Here is a 17268-nt window from a genome sequence, read left to right as displayed (position 1 = left end):
CACTCCGAACCATGGAGGAGAGATCACACGCCACAGGCCCCAGAGCAGAGCACAGGGGCCGTGCCCCACCAGGTCGCACCAAGGCTCCTCCCGGGGCCAGAACGCAGTCCTGGGTTCCCCGTTCTACCTACACCCTCTGTGGGGAAGGCATGGCTGGGGGCAGGGACTGGCTGGCCTGGTTTCAGTCTAAATCTTGAGCCAGTTCTGGGGGCTGAGTCAACACCATGCCTGAGCACCCACCCCTTGTGAGCAGGGCCCCAGCCACAGGAGAGCCCCAGGCACCCCGAGTAACAGGGTGCCTGCCCAGTCATAGAGCACCAGAGGAACCAGGCGGGGGTGGGGGAAGTGAGGTCAAAACTGCTGGCCATCTGCTCTGAGGAGGATGCTGGCACCCTCGGCTCTAAGCCCCCCCACCCCCCCATAAATCCATAAGAAATAATCCCTAGTTTTCCTAACATGCCCCAGTTCCAGAAGCGCCTCCTGTTCCATCGTCACCTCGGTGTGGGAGAGGGCTGGGCAGGCGCCGCTGACCTTGTTTTCTGCCATCACAGCAGGGAGGGCCCGGGGCGGGCGGGGAGCACCCCGGGCTTGTCCCGCTCCCGAGTGGGAGCACCTGTCAAAGGCCTGGCCCAGGTGTCCTGGGGAGCCACGCGGTCTGACCTCCGAGGGGACTGGTTGGTGACCTGGACCCTGACACCCACCACAGCTGCCCATCTGCCCACCGCTGGCCTGGGAATGCAGGACAGGAAGCAACTCCACACAGGCCCAGGTGCCCTGGTCAGAGTAGGCTCACGCCCGTGGTGGGGCAGCCCCGGGCCTGTCAGCGGACACTGCGGAGGCCTGGGGGTGGGGGTGGGGGGCTGGCATCTCGGCCTGGTGACTCCAGCCCATGAGGAGCACCAGGGGCCGGGGTTTGATCTACCGGCTGATGGTCTTCGGTTCTGCACCACGTGGCAGCCTGCGAGCCCACCCAGCGCAGTGGGAGGACACCTCGCCCAGGGCCAGAGCTGAGCCTACACTGCTCCTGCTGCAACTCCCACCCCTCAAAGGCTGGCAGAGTGTGCCTGATGAAGCCAGCTCCCCAGGGTCAGCCCAGCCCTGAGGAGGGCGGGCAGAGGGTGGGGGCGGTGCCCGGGCCTGGCCCAGGTGGTGGGATGGGCGGGGCACCTGCCCAGGCTCTGCCCGCCTGTGCCCGACTCGCTCGCCCATCACTTCGTCCTCGCCATCCCGTGGCCGTCCTCATCTCTGTCCTCGCGGTCACCGTCCAAGGTAGGTCTGGGGAGCTCGCCCCTGTGCTGAGCAGAGACTCTGGGGCCCGCCCAGGTCCCACTGGGCTGACCTGGACCCCCCACCCCACCCCGCAACCCCCAAGGTGCCCTTGCCTGTCCGTCTTTGGGCTTCCTCCTGTCCCAAGGGGCCGGCCAAACCGGTGGAGAGGCCCCCTCCATCCGCCGGCTGGCTGCGAGGGGAACCGCGTCCGTGCGCCGTGCGCGCCGCCCGTCCGCAGAGCTTGCCGAGCGAGCGAGCGCTGTGCGCCGAGGCCGGGGCCGCGCGGCGGCGCGGCTGCGGCTCCTCGCAGGTAGGGCTGGCGGCGGCGGGCTCGGGGGCTGAGGACGGGCCTGCTGGCCCCCCGCCCCCAGGCTGGGGGAGGGGGGGGGGGCCGCGCCCACGTGACTCAGAACCTGTGCCGCCAGGTGGGGTGCTGGAACTCGGGTTCTCTGGGAGGAAGCCCCTCTCGCCCCCACTGGCTACCCCCCAGGTCTCACCCCCTCCTGGTAGACCCTCCCAGGAGCCCTTTCAGCAGGCAGAGGTAGGCAGTGTCACACTCCTGGCAGCCCCTGCCCACACTTCCCAGGTCAAGGAAGCCAGTCCCCTGGCTCCCAGTTTCAGTGATGGGGGCGGGGGTTGGGGGACAGCAAGGGATTCCCTGGACCCCCAGTGGGCTGGAGCAGGGGGATGCAAGGAGCGGCCTTCCCTCCCTTCACTTGCTGGTGGGGTCTTGAGTCTGAACCTGTGGCTTTGCCGGGTGGCCCATACACTGGCAGACACTGGCCAGACACTCAGGCAAGTTGGAGGAGGCACAAGGCAGCAAGCAGGTGGCTGCAGGGGCCCCAAGTCCTGGATCAGCTGGGCAGCCCCTGACTCCAAGACCCCCAGGGCCTGCCCCACCCCAACCCCCAGGCAGAGATGCAAATAGCAGCCCCACCCTCCTGGCCCCCGGATTAACCTGCTCTGGGGTGGGCTTTGCCCATGCAAAGCAGGGGGAGGGGTGTGTGTGGATGTGTGTGTCCCGCCCCGACACAAGGGTCTTCTGCTACCTGGATGGGAAATGGGTCCTGCACTTGAAGGGTCAGTGACCTGACCAGTCCTGCTGTTGGCAGGACACTGCCCCTCCCCTCTCCAACCCAGAGGCCCAGCCTTGGTGAGGCTTCGATGGCAGGTAGGGGTGCAGAGCTAGGCATGGAAAGTTTTCTATGCAGTTAACGAGCCCCATGGGAGGTGGGGGGCAGGCACGTGGGGCCTGATTAGTGTGGCCTCAGCCCCAGCCCTGTTCCCCAGTGCGTGGCAGAGGCCATGGGGACTCCCCAGGCAGTGAGCGGGTGTCCTTCTGTGTGGAGGGTGCTTACCAGGAGGAGGGTGCATCAGGAGGGTGACTGCAGGCTGGCAGCCCCCAGCTCTGTGGCTTGCCCCATACTCCCCAGCCCCAGGCTGGCCACTTCCGAAGCCCCCGATGCCATGGAGGAGTGGGACGTGCCCCAGATGAAGAAGGAGGTCGAGAGCCTCAAGTACCAGCTGGCCTTCAAGAGGGAGATGTCATCCAAGACCATCCCCGAGTGAGTCCCCAGGACACCCTGCGGAGCCGTGGCCACACCCCCCAGGCTGGCAAGATTTGCGTCTCATTTCCCTGCCCCGTGCTCATTTGTATGAGCCAAGACCACACTCCCATGCACTGCCATGAGGCAGCACTCTGGGGGCCAGGAGCCCACGTGTTCACCCACCCTCCCCACCCACAGGCTCCTCAAGTGGATCGAGGAAGGGATCCCCAAGGACCCCTTCCTGAACCCCGACCTGATGAAGAACAACCCGTGGGTGGAGAAGGGCAAGTGCACCATCCTGTGAGGCCCCGCGGCCCAGACTCACGCCTCCCTGTAAAGTGGACGCATCTGTAAAGGTGTGACTTTTATAAAGACTCTGCGAGAATGCTGCTGCTTTTGTACACTTTCTAGGAGAGAGAAAGCCAACACCTAGGTAGCCGGTGTGTATCAGGGGATGTCTGGTGCAGTCCAGGGTGTCTGGCGTGACCTCAGAGTGTCCAACATGGACTAGGGTGTCTGGCATAGGCCCTGGGGACGTCCAGCGTGGGTCGGGGTGTCCAGCACAGCCCAGGGTGGCCGCCCAGGCCCCGGGGGCTCGCTATGCCCCCTAGAGCAGGTCCCTGATGTACAGGCTGCGCCGCACAGCATTGGAGACGCCCTCCTTGAAGCGGAACCACACGTCGCTCCTGCCCACCGCGGTGCCCACGCGCCGCTCGGCCGTGTCAGCCTCAGAGGCCTCGTGCCCTGTGGGGGCCACACAGTCGTTCCTCCACCTGACTCCGGCCAGTCCCTCCACCACCCACCCCTCCACACACACCTGCGCTCTGGGCTGCTGCTCTCTTGACAACCACACGACCGAAGAAGTCCCTCTCGGGCTGAAGGAGACAGGCTGGTCAGGTTCATGAGGACTGAGCCCTAGCCAACTAGCTCTACCTGGGGGGAGGGCCCGGAGGCCACAGCCCCCTCCCGCTGAGCCTCTCTGTGTGCGCCCTCCACCACGCTCACACTCACCTCCTCCCTGCCAAGGTCAGGAGGTGCCAGCACCCTGCCCAGGTGGGAACCGGGCCCAGGCGGAGCCATCATGCTGAGCAGCAGGGAGCTGGACTCCAGGACTTAAAACCAGCCCACTCCAAAGTTGCCTTCCCAGGCCCCCCAGTGATGCCCCCACGGCCTCCCACCGACACGTCAGCCCCTACCTGTTCCTCCAGGGCAGCTCTCTTCAGGATACACTCCAGCCGCTGCTTGTGGTCGCACGGGGCAGGTGGCTGCACCTCCTTCTCCCCCGTGCCCCCCAGGGGACCCCCATCCACCTGCAAGAAGTCACAGACAGTGACAGTTGACTGGGCAGGACCACGGCAGGGCTCGTGTCCACTCCGAGGGCCCTGCTCTGCCCAGAGCCTGGGGAGGCTCACCTGGGGGCCATCTCTGGCCCGAGCCGAGGCCTCCACCCGCCGCATCTTCTCCACTTCCACCTCGCGGGCAATGAGCTGCTTGGCCTGGTAGGTGAGGGGCTTACGGACGGGCAGCTCGGGAAAGCGGCAAACCTCCTCCACGTTCCTGCTCTTGGGGTGAGCGGGGCAGGGCAGGCCCCGGGACACCCAGTCAGCAGGGAAAGGCCACAAGCTACTTAGCACCTTTGACCCCACCTGCCAGACGCAAAAGTGCAGGACGGGGTCCAGGCCTGGCCCTGCTGTGCCCCAGCTCTGCAGCAGCAGGGGCATTCCCACCCTGAGCCTCAGTTTCCCCACCACACGTGGGCAGGGGGAGGGCTGCCCAGGGAGGAACTGACACCACATTGCAGGGCCCGGGCTCAGGCTGGGCTGAGCGCATGGGAACGAGCGTCGTAACCGCCCAAGGCCTGCATCCAGCCCCCACTGGTGCCGGCGCTCCACCCCACGACCCTCTCAGGACAGAGGAGTGGAGCCCTGGGGAGCTCGAGGGCCCTCTGGGGGCAGCTCCTGGGGGCACTGAGGGACTCCGCAGTACACCTCTGGCCCCAGGGTGAGCCCCAGTGGGGGCTCCACTGCACAGTCACATTCAGGCAAGGAATGAGCTAGAACTGACGCCCCCTAGCCTCCAACAGGAGAACTGAGGCTCACACCATGCCTTCAGACTCTGGCTGAGCAGTCGCTGTGGCACCTGGAGCCCAGCACCCCAGCCTCCTGCCCCCAGCACCCCCAGCCCAGGCGCTGCGCAGACTCACGGCTCCAGCCTGTAGACGTACTGCCCATCGGGTGTGCGGTCCTGGCGGTAGGTGAGGCTGTAGGCGAGCATGGTGCCCACCAGGCTGGCCAGCTGCTGCTTCTCTCGGGCACTGTATAGCTGTGTGCTCACCTGTGGGCCAGCAGAGCACTGAGCACAGGCAGGTCCCACCGAACCCAGGAAGCACACCCCTTCCAGGCCAGGCACTCACTGGGCGCAGCTTGGGCGTGAGGATGTCCAGGAGCAGACAGAGGGTGTCTAGGATGAGCGCCTGCGGCGCAGCCCGGCTGCGGGTGGCTGGCGTGATGCCCGACACCAGCGTCTGGATCAGGTTCTGTGTCTGGTTCATGCGATTCTGGGCCTGGGGTGGAGGGTGGACCAGGACCGAGTCACCCAGGACCCCGGGCTAGACCCTGGCCCCGGGCAGGGCACAAACCATACCTCCTGCTGGCTGCTGGGGAAGGCGATCCGTGGCACGTGACTGGAAGCAAAGAGCAGATGGAAGGCCGGGAGCAGGAAGGGCAGGTAGCGCATCAGCTGGAAGCTCTGGCTGTGGAGGGCAGCCCGGCCCAGCAGGTCGTCGAAGGCCAGCCAGTCGAGGGCCGTGCACACGGCGCCCAGGCTGGAGTCCCGCAGCCTCAGCCGCAGGAAGTTGTCGAACAGGCCCTGCAGGCAGGTGGATAGGCCAGTCCCTGAGGCCCTCCAGCCACACAGCACCCACCCACAGCACAAGCGCCACCCTGGGGGACCTTCTCCTCCCACCAGCCTGTGAGCCCCAGCGAGTGGCCCCAGGGCCATGAGGGGGCCAGAAAGGCCTAGCCTGCTGCCCCCACTCATCTGACCCAGACCCGAGACATGTGAGAAAGAAGCCCCCAGTCACCCCCTAAAGGAGAGGGAAGTTCTGTCCACCAGGGTCAAGGGCACAGAGTCCCCGTGCATGTTGCACGTGGGAGTCCCTCCCCTCCAGCCACCATGCTGCCCTCCACACAGTGGTTTTCCGGATTTGCCAGGATCACCAGCTGCTAATCCAAAGCTGCTTAGCCAAGCAGGCAGCTTACACCAGGCTTCCCAGGGGTGGAGGTAGGGCGACCTGCCACCTGCTCTCCACCCCACCTGCACCCATGTCCCCGTCCCCACAGCTCACATCCGGAATTCAGCTCCCCTGCCACTGCTGGGCCCTTTAGATACTTCCCCAAGGGCAGACACAGAGATCCCACCATTCCCCGCCAGCCATCCCCTCCTGGCACAGTCAGTCCTTCCTCCTGCCTGACCCTGCTCCCTCTCAGAGGCCTCCCAAGCGCCGGGTCCAGCCAGTTCTCCTCAGGCTCAGCACCACTGAAGCATGCGAGTCCCAGTCAGTTGCTGGCTGGGGTCGAAAAATGCTGCCAGAACCAGGCTTCCTGCCCCCCAACCCCCACAAGACTGGAGGTGGAGCACGGTTACCTGGACCACCTTGTCGTGCTCGCCTGCAGATGCAGCTATGTGCAAGATGTGGTAGAAACGCTGCGCAGCTGCAGTCAGGGGTATCTCAGCAGCGAGGGGCCCCGAGCCTGAGAGCCGGTCCCCAAGCAGGAGCATGTGGGTGGGCAGGGTTGGGTCCTGACCCATGCGGCGCCTGCAAGGGCAGCTGAGGCTGGAGTGGAGCCCCCGCCCCGTCACCCAGACCCAGCCCTACCCACCCTCGTCCTCCTGGCAGCACCGGCTTGTGCATGTTTAGGGCACCCTGAGGTCCTGCAGGAGGGCAGGGCGCCATGGCTCCGTCAGCAAAGGCAGAGCTGGCTGGCTTCCCAGGGTGAGGGTACCATGGACCTTCCAGGCCTACCTCTGGGCCCGGGGCAGCTGGAAGACCTCCTGCCACACGGAAAAGAGCCCCTTGCGCTGATCCTTCAGGCCAATGTGCGTGCTCTGAATGGCCTGAATGCTCAGCTCCCGCTGGCCCCGCCTGTGCAGGAACTAGACATGGGGTCAGGGAGGGTGAGGATGGCTGACCCCCACTCCAGCAGGAAATGGACACAGGGGAGGCGTGGAGAGGGCGCTGGCCGCCCCTGTCCTCCGCCCCCGCACCATAGCCACCTGCCCACCTGCAGGGCGTTGATGCAGGCGCGGATGTCGTTGTCTGTTTTCTCGCAGAGGGCTGCCAGCGCCCCGGGGTCGGCCCGCATGCCCCGCCGCAGGGAGATCTGCAGAGAGGTGGGAGGATGGGTGTCCCCTGAGCCCTGCCCTGTAGCCACTGCCTCCCTAGAAACCTCCTGTCTGACGGGGAGCAAAGGCCGAAGAGCCCTGCAGAAGGAGCTCGGTTGTGCCTTGGAACCACCCACAACCAGAGAACAAACTGGACCAGGACCTCCACCCAATGTCCTAGGAGCAGTTGGCGGGCCATGGGCGGATGGTGGAGGGAGGGCAACCCTCACAGACCTCCTGGAGCCGCTGCGTGAGCCTGGAGGGCAGCGTGGGCGGGAAGTGGAGCAGGAGGGCCTGCTGCTTCAGCTGCCGCAGAGAGGGCACAAACCTGCGGAACCAGGGCGTGCACAGTGAGCCCCCCTTGGCCAGGGCGCTGCCTGAGTCCAGCAGCGAGGGAAGCGAGGGACAAGCATCCCAGCGGAGACCCCGCCCCCCCACTCACGGGTCGTTGCAGATGCAGATAATGGGCCTCATCAGGAGACCCCCCTCTGCCCGGCGCCGCCGCCCCCCACCTGTGAGCACAGAGGGGCCCCCTGGCTCTGCCTGTTGTGGGCCCTTGCGGTCCAAGACGCTCAGGAGAACATTGATGGCGGCCTGGGGGGACATGGTAGTGAGTCACAGCCCCCCACTGCAGGAGGACCAGCCCACCTGCTGGCCTACCCAGGCGGCCCACCGTGGGGGCCCCATCGATCTCGTCGATGACCAGGCAGTTGGGTCTCCCACCAGCGCCCAGGACGGACTCCATCTGCGTGGCCGCCTCGATGCGCGAGCGGAAGGCTTCAGGGCTGCGGTCATCACTGGAACCAGGAGGCCCAGGAGCAAATGTCAGGGCAGTCAGTGTCCCCAGCTGGACGGTCCCCAGAGGCAGAGCCACCACGCCTACCACTCAAAGATACTACACAAAGCCACCCCCTGACACCACGCCAAGTCCCAGGAGCCCTGAGATGTGTGGACCATGCCACCGCCATGCACCTGAGACACCAGTCCCCACCTCCAAACCAGGCATTTAGGGCTATGTCCCAGTCGCCAGATGCGTTAGGACAGAGGGAGGCCCGGCCTTCCCCCACTCACCTCGCATTCATCTCCACCACACAGTACCCAGCATGCCGCGCAATCACGTGGGCCAGGGTGGTCTTGCCCAGCCCTGGGGACCCACACAGCAGTGCCACCTGCAGCCAAGGCAGGAGAAAATGCGCTGCAACCCGCACCGCCTCACAGACTTTGGGACTCCCTGGCCCAACTGCCAGAGACAAAATCCCATCCCACAAAGTGCGGTGCCAGAGGATGTTGCCCTGTCCTGCCCCTATCACCAAAGGAGAACAAGTCTCTGCCTGCTTGTGGCGCAAATAGAGAGCAAAGCCTCATGTCAGGTGAGTGACACTGAGACCTGACAGACACAGCTATTACTGACATGACTGACGCCTGAAACCCACCCACATTCCACTGTAATCACTATGGGAAGGTGTAGGGCCCTTCAAGTCGTGCTGCCTTTGTCTAAGTAATTAGAAGACTCAAGTCCCAGCTCAAATTGCTGACACTCCACACCAAGACACTGACATCATCACAGCCTCAGGGGCAGTAAATGTGCCTCATGGCCCCCAGAGGCTGCAAAGGCACCAGCCACCCAGAATACAGCCATTGGATGTGTGCAGCACAGTCAGGTGCACTCACCTTCTGCCGGGGCCGCCCACTTGGGTCCAGCTCAGCCTCCAGCATCTCCTCGAGCACTTGTTCATGGCTTTTCCACTTGCTGGAAGCTGTGGTCTCCTTGCCACCACGGGCTGGTTCCACACCAGGCCTAGGCTTCCGGGCAGGCTTCTCTTGGCCAAACACCACTAGGTCCCACAGCTTCAGCCACTTGAGAAGGCAGCGGTTAGTGAACTGAAAGAAGAGAGGCCTGGCCTGGGGGGGGGGGTCTCCTCATGCTTGCCCCTCATGTCACCCTACTCTTAAAAGCCCAGAGACACATGCAGGGACGCTGAGGCTGAGTGACCAGTGAAAGGCCCAAACTGGCCTCAGTTTCTCCGTCTACCAACACAATCCAACAAAGCTAATCAAATCCTTCCCATAAATCCAGACACCCCTGTGGGCTGGCAACACAAGGACCTGCTAGGCCCTGAGTTCTTTTCTCTCAGCAACAAAGAAGCCAGTCACACTTCAGCAAGAACAAGGCCTCACGTCATCACTGAGCAGCTCCGTGTAGCGCTGGGGTGCAAACTCATCCACCCAGAGGCAATGCTGGGAGGCGTCCTGGCTGTCGGCTGGCTCCTCCTCAGGCGCCCCTGAGGGCTGAGTCTCCTCCTCCATCTCCTGTGACCTGAGACTGGAGAGCATCGTGCCCTGAGCCGCTGGGCCTTAACCCCATGCAGGGACTACCCCCTGGAATGCACTCTAGGGGTCAGCAGTCCAAGGACTAGTGAGGATCCCGGGGTGGAGAGTCCCCCGTGTCACCTGCACAGCGTGTCTGAGAGCCGCTGGGCCTCTTCCAGCAGTCGCTGCCGCCGCTGTGCAAATTAGATCAAAACAGCTCAGCCACCAGTCACCCGGGAGCCACCCCTCCCCTCCCAGAAAACCCCAGCAGCCCCCACCTCGCTGTCGACCTTCTCCTTCAGGGAGGCAAAAGGCACGCCCAGCAGGTCCAGCTGGCCACGGCCACGCCACCGGGTGTCACGGAAAGGGCTCTGCGGGGGAAAACGGGCAGCAGTCACTCCCTTCTAGTTATGGGGTTGCCACAGCGCCCTCCCAGCGGTGCTCAGGGATCCATGTGGCATTCCCTAGCACCCACAGCCACAAGGAGCCCCTTCTCACCACAGACCCCAAGGGGTCACTGGGATGGCAGCAGATCTAAGGAGGAGGGTGAAGGAAAAGGTAGAAAAAAGAGGAGAAAAGGGGGAGAAAAGATGGAGGAGGAGGAGAAAGAAGGTGGCCCTCCCGAATGCAAGACCAGAGGCAGGGTGGACCTCTAGAAGGGTGCCCGGAGTCCGAGTGGGCATATGATGTCCATGTACCGGCTCGTGGCTGCACGGCACCCACCTGCACCCCAGTGCCCACTGGGTCAGCCCGAAGAACCAGAAAGGCCCGGTCGCCACCCGTGGAGGTCACATTGACATAGTCTTCCAAGACTGGGGGCCGCCGCAAGACAGGATTGTGGGTGGCCAGCGAGGCCTGAGTGAGACCCGCATCAGCCCCGGCGTCTAAAGGCCTGGGAGGGAACCACAATTGTGGGATCCTCAGGGAAAAGCCATGGACCCAGACCTGCCCCAGGCCCCAAGACCTTGTTGGAGGAATGGGATCCTTCCAAGGCCCCCAGAGATGCCTCTGCCCCAAGTTACACACCCCTCGCCCCACAGCTCATCAGGTATCTCGGGACTTGGTGGGGGAGTGATGTCCAGAGTCGGGGAGTCAGGAGGCGTCATCTCTTCCATCTCCTCCGACCTAAAGTTCAGTCTCCTGACAGCCTGCAGCCTGGACCGTTTGATTTGGGGAGCTGGGGAGACACATGGAAGGAATAGAGGGCCTTCCCCAGCCTTGCACCCCACCCCTATGCCCTGGGCCCCAGAAACGTACTAGGGGGCAGGTATCTGTCCCCCTGGATGTCAGAAGCCAGCTGCCTCTTTCTGACACTGCCCTTGCTGCTTCTTGGAGGTCCGCCTGGAGAGCAGTGAATGGCAGTCTCCCCTCCAGCAATGGCCTCCTCGAACGTCAGGCGGGGCCGGCCCACAGTGGGCCGGGGGTCCCTGGAAGGCGATAGGGCGGCTGTCCCTGCGGAAGGAAGGACCACAGCAGTCATCCGGGGCAGCTCGTCTGCACACACAGCCACAGCCCTCGCGGCCAGCGCCGCTGCAGGGCCCTGCTCTCTCCAAGGGGGTTGCGGCCTCGCCCCTGCGCGGCCCTCGGAGCAGCCCTCCTGGACTCCCCGGGAGGGCCAGGCTTCCGTCAAGCTACCTGGGACGAGGCCGCGGCGATGCCCGCGCCTACCTTCCAGCTCGGCCAGCACCTCGAGCTCGGCCGCGAACTGGTTGTCGAAATCGTCCTCGACGCCGTACAGCTCTCGCTCGTAGTCCTCCATGGCTGCGGGCCGCACAGCCGCCCGCCGCGGGGACCCGACTCCGAACCTCCCGCGCCCCGCGCGCCGCTCCCGCCCCCAGCGACCCGGCACCACCAATCAACAGCCGGCGTGCCCGGCGGCGCTCTCCATTGGCCAGGAGGAAGGGCGGGGAGTGGACGGGGCTGCGCGCGCACGCCGGGCGGGGCCGAGTCCTGACGCCAGAGGGGGAGCCGCGGGACCCGGGCGGCCTCCATTGGTCAGATGGACCGCCCGTCCGTGCCGTGGGCGGGGTGTGGGCGGGGCGTGGGCGGGGCTGAGAGCGCAGGCCGGGCCCAGCCAGGCGCGCCTCTGTGGTCTGAGTTATTGCTCCGGGACCACTGGGCCACGAGGCGCGGGACGCGAGTGCGGGAACCAGGGACAGGCCACGGCATCGGGAGCCCGGACGGCGCAGCCCAGCTGCAGGTCGATCCCGGAGTGGGCAGGGGCACGGGAAGGATTTGCATCGGGAGTCCGCCGGGCACCCCTCCGCCGGTGTCCATGAGAGGAGGCGAGAGTTCCGCGGAGGGGAGCAGGGAGCGTCTCCGTGGGCGAGAGAGGGCCCCGTCTCCTGCTCTGTACCCGCCCCACTCAGGAAAAGGCCACTATCACGTGTGTGTGGCCCGCCTCGGGAAGAATCCGTGGGAGCGGGCTGGAGGGCAGGGCTGCTTATCCCCCCAGGCCCGGGTCTGGGTAGGACCGCCCCACAGCCAGAGTTCAGGGCACCACTAGCTTGCCTGCTCCTGGCCAGAGCCTCCAACCAGTAGACGCCCTGCTCATCCCACTCAGAGGTTGGGAGTGCAGGCACACAGTTGGTCTACAAGCTTACCTGACAGCATCAGTGGCTTCAGACTGACGGCCCTGGGGAGCAGGGGTGTTCAGGCCAGGTGGGCAGGGCTGTGATGCGGGCTGGGCAGCCCGTAACCCCGCTCCACGCACTTGCCCCGCATTGCAGGCACCATGGAGCCAGGCAGTGTGGAGAACCTGTGTGTTGTATACCGGAGCCGTGACTTCCTGGTGGTGAACAAGCACTGGGACGTGCGCATCGACAGCAAAGCCTGGCGTGAGACACTGACCCTCCAGAAGCAGCTGCGGCACCGCTTCCCAGAGCTGGCTGACCCCGACACCTACTACGGGTTCAGGTACCCACAGTGGCCTCCACTGGGGGTGGGGGAAGCAGCCCCCAACCCAGCCACCACTGAGCCTCTGCCCCATGCTAGGTTCTGCCACCAACTGGACTTCTCCACCAGCGGGGCACTCTGTGTGGCTTTGAACAAGGCGGCTGCAGGCAGTGCATACAGGTGCTTCAAGGACCGGCGAGTGACCAAGGCTTATCTGGCTCTGGTAAGGCCGGGCTGGTCCTTGGGGCAGGAGACTCCAACCCTCCGTCCACTTTGGTAGGCTGTGGATGTCAGGTGGGCTTCCCAGCAGTGGCGGGTGACCCCATGAGCAGCATGTGACCCCCTGCCTGGCAGGTGCGGGGGCACGTCCAGGAGAGCCGGATGACCATCAGCTACTCCATCGGCAAGAACAGCACAGAAGGCCGGACCCACACCATGTGCATTGAAGGCACACAGGGTACGGAGGACAGGGGGTGGGGGAACCAGGGACACAGCCGTCCAGTGGGGACCCTGGATGAGCTGGGGCAACCGGGGCACGTGACCGGGCTGCGGTGGACTCAGCCCTGGAGCTGGCCCAGCCATCTCTCTGAACTTGCCTCGCTCCCCGCAGGTTGTGAGAACCCAAAACCAAGCCTCACAGAGCTGGTGGTCCTGGAACATGGGCTGTATGCAGGCGACCCAGTCTCCAAAGTGCTGCTGCAGCCCCTCACAGGTGTGTCCTGGATGTGTGCCCAGGGCCCCTGCTCCCTGCTGACCATGTCCTGCCTCGGCCTCTCCCGGCACAGGGCACCACAGTGTCCCCACCCTGCAGGGGAGGAACCTGCCCGGAAGCCCCCAGCATGCTGACCAGGCTCACTCCTGCCCCCCACGCAACCTCAGAGCCTACAGCTTCTTGCCCCATACGAGGTCTCTCTGGTCTGGGTTCTCACCCGACTGGGTGCTGCTTTGGCCCTGCCGTCACCAGCAGCGTCCCAGAAGTCGCTTATGTTTTGAGCTCTGACTTTGTGGCATGAAGCACAGGGAGGTCTGATGTCCTCAGGGGCTGCATGAAGCTTCAAGGACAGCACTGAGCATGATATGAATGGGTTTGGGGTGGGCATGGGGTTGTACTCCCACCTGACTGGCCCCCTCTCCTCCCCAAAGGCCGGACGCACCAGCTGCGCGTGCACTGCAGCGCCCTCGGCCACCCCATCGTGGGGGACCTGACTTATGGCCAGGCCTCGGGCCAGGAGGACCAGCCGTTCCGTATGATGCTGCACGCTTTCTACCTGCGCATCCCCACGAGCACTGAGTGCGTGGAGGCCTGCACGCCCGACCCCTTCGTGTCCTCCCTCGACGCCTGCTGGAGCCCTCATACCCTGCTGCAGCCGCTGGACGAGCTCGTCCAGGTCCTGCGGGCCGCCCCGGACCCTGACCCCTCAGAAGGAGGCCCCGGGCCCTGCAGCCCCTGCACGCCCCTGCCTGGGCCAGGCCGGCCCCCACCGCCCCCCGAGACAGAGGTGCAGCGGGCCTCCTGCCTGCAGTGGCTGTCGGAGTGGACGCTGGAGCCAGACAACTGAGAGCATCATGCTAGGATGGGAACAGCAGGCTGGAACCCTGCAGGACCGGGCTGCTGGTCAGAGCCCTGGACAGTCCCTGCAGTGGCCAGGCCTGGAGCCGGGCAGCTGCGACCGCAGAGGACAGGGCTCTTGGGCTGCAGGACCCACGCGGGCCTTTGTCCCAACACCGCTCTCCAAACAGCCTCAACAGCGCCTCCCTGGTTCTAGAGCCTCAGCTCCAGGGACTGACTTGTAGATGTGATTGGGGTCACCGTGCAAGAGGCAAAGCCAGGACCTGGGCCAGCCTCAGGTGGGCTCCTTCTGGCCCCCCAGCCCACCCCCCAGAGCACCCTGCTGCATACTGCTCTGCTTGGACCTCTGTGCCCACCACCCCCAACCTGGCTGGGTCCTCCATCTGCAGACCTCGACACTCCGCCCCCCGCCCCCTGTGCCAGGCTGGTCCTACCTTGTGCCTTCGCTTCTGCCAGATTCTGGGCCCCCCACCACTCACATACTGAGCATATCATGTGGAGGTGGGTGTGGGCCACACACGTGCCATCAGCCCCCCCAACCCCCACCACATGCCATTCCTGCAGGCCCGCCCTGAGCACTGCCCCGTGGGGTCTTCCAGGCCTCTAGTTGCAGCCGCTGACTCCACCGCCTGCCTGACAGTCCCCAGGCAGGACCTCTGCCGGGAGCAAGGGGAGCCAGGCAGTCCGTCCATCCTGACAACGCTGCCCAGCTGCAGCCCCAGCTGGGCTCTGAGGATGGAGAATAAATGCTCAGTGATAACCTGCAAGTGGCCATGAATGTGCCTGATGTGGGGGCTTTGGGGGGGCCTGGTCCCCCAGCCCCACCCCTGCACGGGGCAGACCTTTGCCCTAGGTCCCCAGCAGGAGCGAGGATGGACCCTGTGGTCCTGGCTGCTGACCTGCCCACCACCCCACATGCAGAGAACAGCCTGCAGCCCTGGGTGGGGGCTGGGCACAGAAGCTGGGTCAGCCTCATCCCTGGAGGACTCCCAGGCCCCCAGCCAAAAACATCAGAGCATCCGCCAGGGCTCCCCATAGGGCTGCTGCCCTGAGTGCCAACCTTGGGAATTCCAATATCTCAGAATGCCACAGGGCAGGGGATGGGGGCAGGGGGCACGTGCATGGGCCTCCAGGCAGTTAGCGGTCACGCACCACATCACTGTGCCCACTCAAGCGAGGCCCCTCCTCCAGGCTGGCTAAGGCAGATAGGCCCCGTTGTGGGGCTCTGGGCTCAACCCAGAGAGCTCAGCCAGAGTGGAGCCAGAGGCAGCTGCCTGCCCGAAGGGTCTCTGCAGAGACCCTGCCCCTGCTCCCTGTGCCTCCATCCCCTCATCCCTAACAGCACTGGGTCGGGGGGGTGGGGGGGTCCACAGGGCAACAGCTTGCACAGACAGATGGCTACCATGGCAGGCCAGCGCCAGCCTCCATCAGCCTGGAGTAGGGTGGGATAGCCTCCCCTCCGCGCACTCCCAGCCCCTCTGTCCTCACCAAGGACGGCCCCTCCAACCTCCCTCCCACTGCCTTCCCCCTCTGCCCTCCTCTCCCTGCCCACCTGCCACCCCCACCCTACTGTTTCCTCCCCTCCTCGGGCCCCTGCGGAGCCTCACGGGCCTTGTGGGCCTGGCTGCCCTGAGCCCCTCACCCCCAGTGCAGGCTCCGCCCGCAGCCCCTGCTGGTGAGCGTCTTCGTGGAGGATGAAGGGTGGTCCCTGAAGGACTTGCCGCCAGCCCACCTAGCACAGGTTTCCGGCCCCTCCCCAGGCCCCCTTGTGGCCACACCCGCTATGCCTCCTGGGCGCAGCTCAGCCATCATGCCTGCTGCCACCACAGAGGTCACTGCTGCCCCCGGCCCCTCACAACCTGTCCTGGGCCTGCAGTGGACTTTGAAAGTCTCCCGGACACACCCTGTTGCTTCCCAGCTGCTGGCACCTGCCAGAGGGTCTGGGCCTTCAGGGGCTGCAGCTGCGGCAGGACCATCCTGACAGCTTCCCTTGCAGGTGGCCTCCCTGCCCAGCTCAGGCCGGGCAACCCCAGAGCACCCCAGGGAGTGGCCAGGTCTCTGTCCTTGTGCCCCAGTGACTGGGCACCGTGGGGCATGTGGGGCTCCCTTTCCGTCTCCCTGGAGCACAGGTCCTGGACTCACAAGGGCGTTTCCCGTGCCAGGACAGAGAATCGTTTTTCTCCAGCCGGCTGGCACCACCGCTGTCCGCCACCCTCAGATCCCAGGAAGCTGCTGGTGAGGCCAGGGGACCAAAGGCTACCCCACCCCCTCCCTTTCGGAGCCAGGAGTTTGCCCCCATCCCTGCCCTCACCACCCGCCACAGGGACAGGGGCACACAGCCATTGCCACGTGCCAGGCTCCAAGCCCTGCTTAGTGCCAAGGGGCCCGGGAGGTCAGTCAGGCTGGGGCCTGGGGCCAACCCTGACTGCTGGGCAGCAGGGTGGGACCTACTGGTGGGGAGGGCCTGGGGGAAACCCAAGGGCACACAGGACCCACTGCAGAGCACAAGCCTGCTCGGGGACCAGGGGCTGAGCCTGCAGAGCAAGCGACAAGACTGATGGGAAGAGGGCGGGACTGGACAGACAGGTAGCCACAGAGGGCAATAAGGCAAGGTGGGAGGGTGGCAGGGCCCATGGGTGCCAGCTGCCCTAGAGATGCCCCATAGGCTAGCTTCTCCCCCTTGAGAGCCCTCCCAGCCCCTCCGAGAGCCCCCAGGGCCAGATCTCGACCTGCTCCCTATGGGTAGCCTGCCCCCCACCACTGGCCCCTGCACTAAGGCCTCAGAGCCCAGACATGGGGTCCACCTGCCCATCTGCCCCCCACAGCCTACTGTGAGCAGCCCACAGCGGTCACACTCCAGGGGGCATGATGCTGGCAGCTCAGGAGCCCAACCCCGCCATTAGGGCCCAATCCTGTTCCCACTCACCTGCTTGGCCAGGCGGGCCTCAGTCTCCCCATCTGTAAAGCGGGCTGGTGGGGGCAGATCCCATGAGCAGCATGTGGCAAAGCTGGGGACAGAAGGCCTGTCTGCAGCCCGGCACTTGCTGTGTTGCTGAGGTCATCTGTCCACCCGGGGCCTGGGGCGCCCTGGAGGCTGAGCCCACACAGGGCAGAGAGCATCTTCCTCCTGCACTCGCTGGCCTGTAGGGGGCGTCCTCCACCCAGCCTGGGCTCTGGAGTAGGTGGAAACCCCATCACCAAGCGATGACTGAGCGCTTGAGAGCTGACTGGCCAGACTCCAGGGGTCAGTGCTGGGGCCCAGAGTGAGACTGCCCACCTCCCATGGGGTCCACC

The 17268-nt window shown here is 65.2% G+C and overlaps 3 protein-coding genes across 6 annotated transcripts; 2 read left to right on the top strand and 1 right to left on the bottom strand.

Moving 5' to 3' along the window:
• Positions 1–477: 477 nt before the first annotated feature.
• Positions 478–3150, top strand: GNG13 (G protein subunit gamma 13). Of its 3 annotated transcripts, none has more exons than XM_061152474.1 (3): positions 478–1273; positions 2703–2834; positions 3015–3150. In XM_061152474.1, exons 1-3 carry the CDS (start codon positions 1068–1070, stop codon positions 3118–3120), a joined length of 444 nt encoding a protein of 147 aa, XP_061008457.1. In that variant the 5' UTR covers positions 478–1067; the 3' UTR covers positions 3121–3150. The 3 variants fall into 3 exon arrangements, with proteins under 3 accessions (XP_061008457.1, XP_061008458.1, XP_061008459.1); XM_061152475.1 differs by having other exon boundaries at positions 1197–1269; XM_061152476.1 differs by lacking the exon at positions 478–1273 and adding an exon at positions 2427–2440.
• Positions 3151–3167: 17 nt separating this feature from the next.
• On the bottom strand, positions 3168–11333 carry CHTF18 (chromosome transmission fidelity factor 18). Its single transcript, XM_061152473.1, has 22 exons — positions 11178–11333; positions 10767–10961; positions 10536–10686; positions 10233–10401; positions 9788–9880; positions 9651–9703; positions 9378–9522; positions 8871–9080; positions 8271–8368; positions 7873–7996; positions 7642–7793; positions 7434–7527; positions 7100–7198; positions 6841–6971; positions 6462–6633; positions 5460–5684; positions 5230–5379; positions 5020–5150; positions 4229–4373; positions 4013–4126; positions 3634–3691; positions 3168–3560 (listed from the first exon to the last, which is right to left on the bottom strand). The coding sequence occupies exons 1-22, from the start codon at positions 11266–11268 to the stop codon at positions 3424–3426; spliced, it is 2937 nt and encodes a 978-aa protein (XP_061008456.1). The 5' UTR covers positions 11269–11333; the 3' UTR covers positions 3168–3423.
• Positions 11334–11562: 229 nt separating this feature from the next.
• On the top strand, positions 11563–14730 carry RPUSD1 (RNA pseudouridine synthase domain containing 1). 2 transcript variants are annotated; one of them, XM_061153909.1, is made up of 6 exons: positions 11563–11709; positions 12239–12425; positions 12504–12627; positions 12759–12861; positions 13015–13116; positions 13548–14730. In XM_061153909.1, the coding sequence occupies exons 2-6, from the start codon at positions 12244–12246 to the stop codon at positions 13961–13963; spliced, it is 927 nt and encodes a 308-aa protein (XP_061009892.1). In that variant the 5' UTR covers positions 11563–11709; positions 12239–12243; the 3' UTR covers positions 13964–14730. The 2 variants fall into 2 exon arrangements, with proteins under 2 accessions (XP_061009892.1, XP_061009893.1); XM_061153910.1 differs by lacking the exon at positions 11563–11709 and adding an exon at positions 11737–11895.
• The last annotated feature ends 2538 nt before the right edge of the window (positions 14731–17268 follow it).

The sequence above is a fragment of the Dama dama genome, chromosome 10 (assembly GCF_033118175.1).
Source record: "Dama dama isolate Ldn47 chromosome 10, ASM3311817v1, whole genome shotgun sequence".
Classification (NCBI taxonomy): Eukaryota; Metazoa; Chordata; class Mammalia; order Artiodactyla; family Cervidae; genus Dama; species Dama dama.
The sequence above is the reverse complement of the archived record's forward strand: the minus strand, read 5'-3'. Positions and strand labels throughout refer to the sequence as shown.

Excerpts from the sequence above, each read along its gene's own strand:
- GNG13 (XM_061152474.1), top strand. The coding sequence starts at position 1,068 with ATGAAGCCAGCTCCCCAGGGTCAGCCCAGCCCTGAGGAGGGCGGGCAG. Across the intron at positions 1,274-2,702 it reads GCGGTCACCGTCCAAGGTAG|CCCCAGGCTGGCCACTTCCG; the intron begins GTCTGGGGAGCT and ends CATACTCCCCAG. Across the intron at positions 2,835-3,014 it reads TCATCCAAGACCATCCCCGA|GCTCCTCAAGTGGATCGAGG; the intron begins GTGAGTCCCCAG and ends CCCCACCCACAG.
- CHTF18 (XM_061152473.1), bottom strand. The coding sequence starts at position 11,268 with ATGGAGGACTACGAGCGAGAGCTGTACGGCGTCGAGGACGATTTCGAC. Across the intron at positions 7,794-7,872 it reads AGATCGATGGGGCCCCCACG|GCCGCCATCAATGTTCTCCT; the intron begins GTGGGCCGCCTG and ends ATGTCCCCCCAG. Across the intron at positions 7,199-7,433 it reads TCACGCAGCGGCTCCAGGAG|ATCTCCCTGCGGCGGGGCAT; the intron begins GTCTGTGAGGGT and ends ACCTCTCTGCAG.
- RPUSD1 (XM_061153909.1), top strand. The coding sequence starts at position 12,244 with ATGGAGCCAGGCAGTGTGGAGAACCTGTGTGTTGTATACCGGAGCCGT. Across the intron at positions 12,862-13,014 it reads GTGCATTGAAGGCACACAGG|GTTGTGAGAACCCAAAACCA; the intron begins GTACGGAGGACA and ends CGCTCCCCGCAG. Across the intron at positions 13,117-13,547 it reads GCTGCTGCAGCCCCTCACAG|GCCGGACGCACCAGCTGCGC; the intron begins GTGTGTCCTGGA and ends TCCTCCCCAAAG.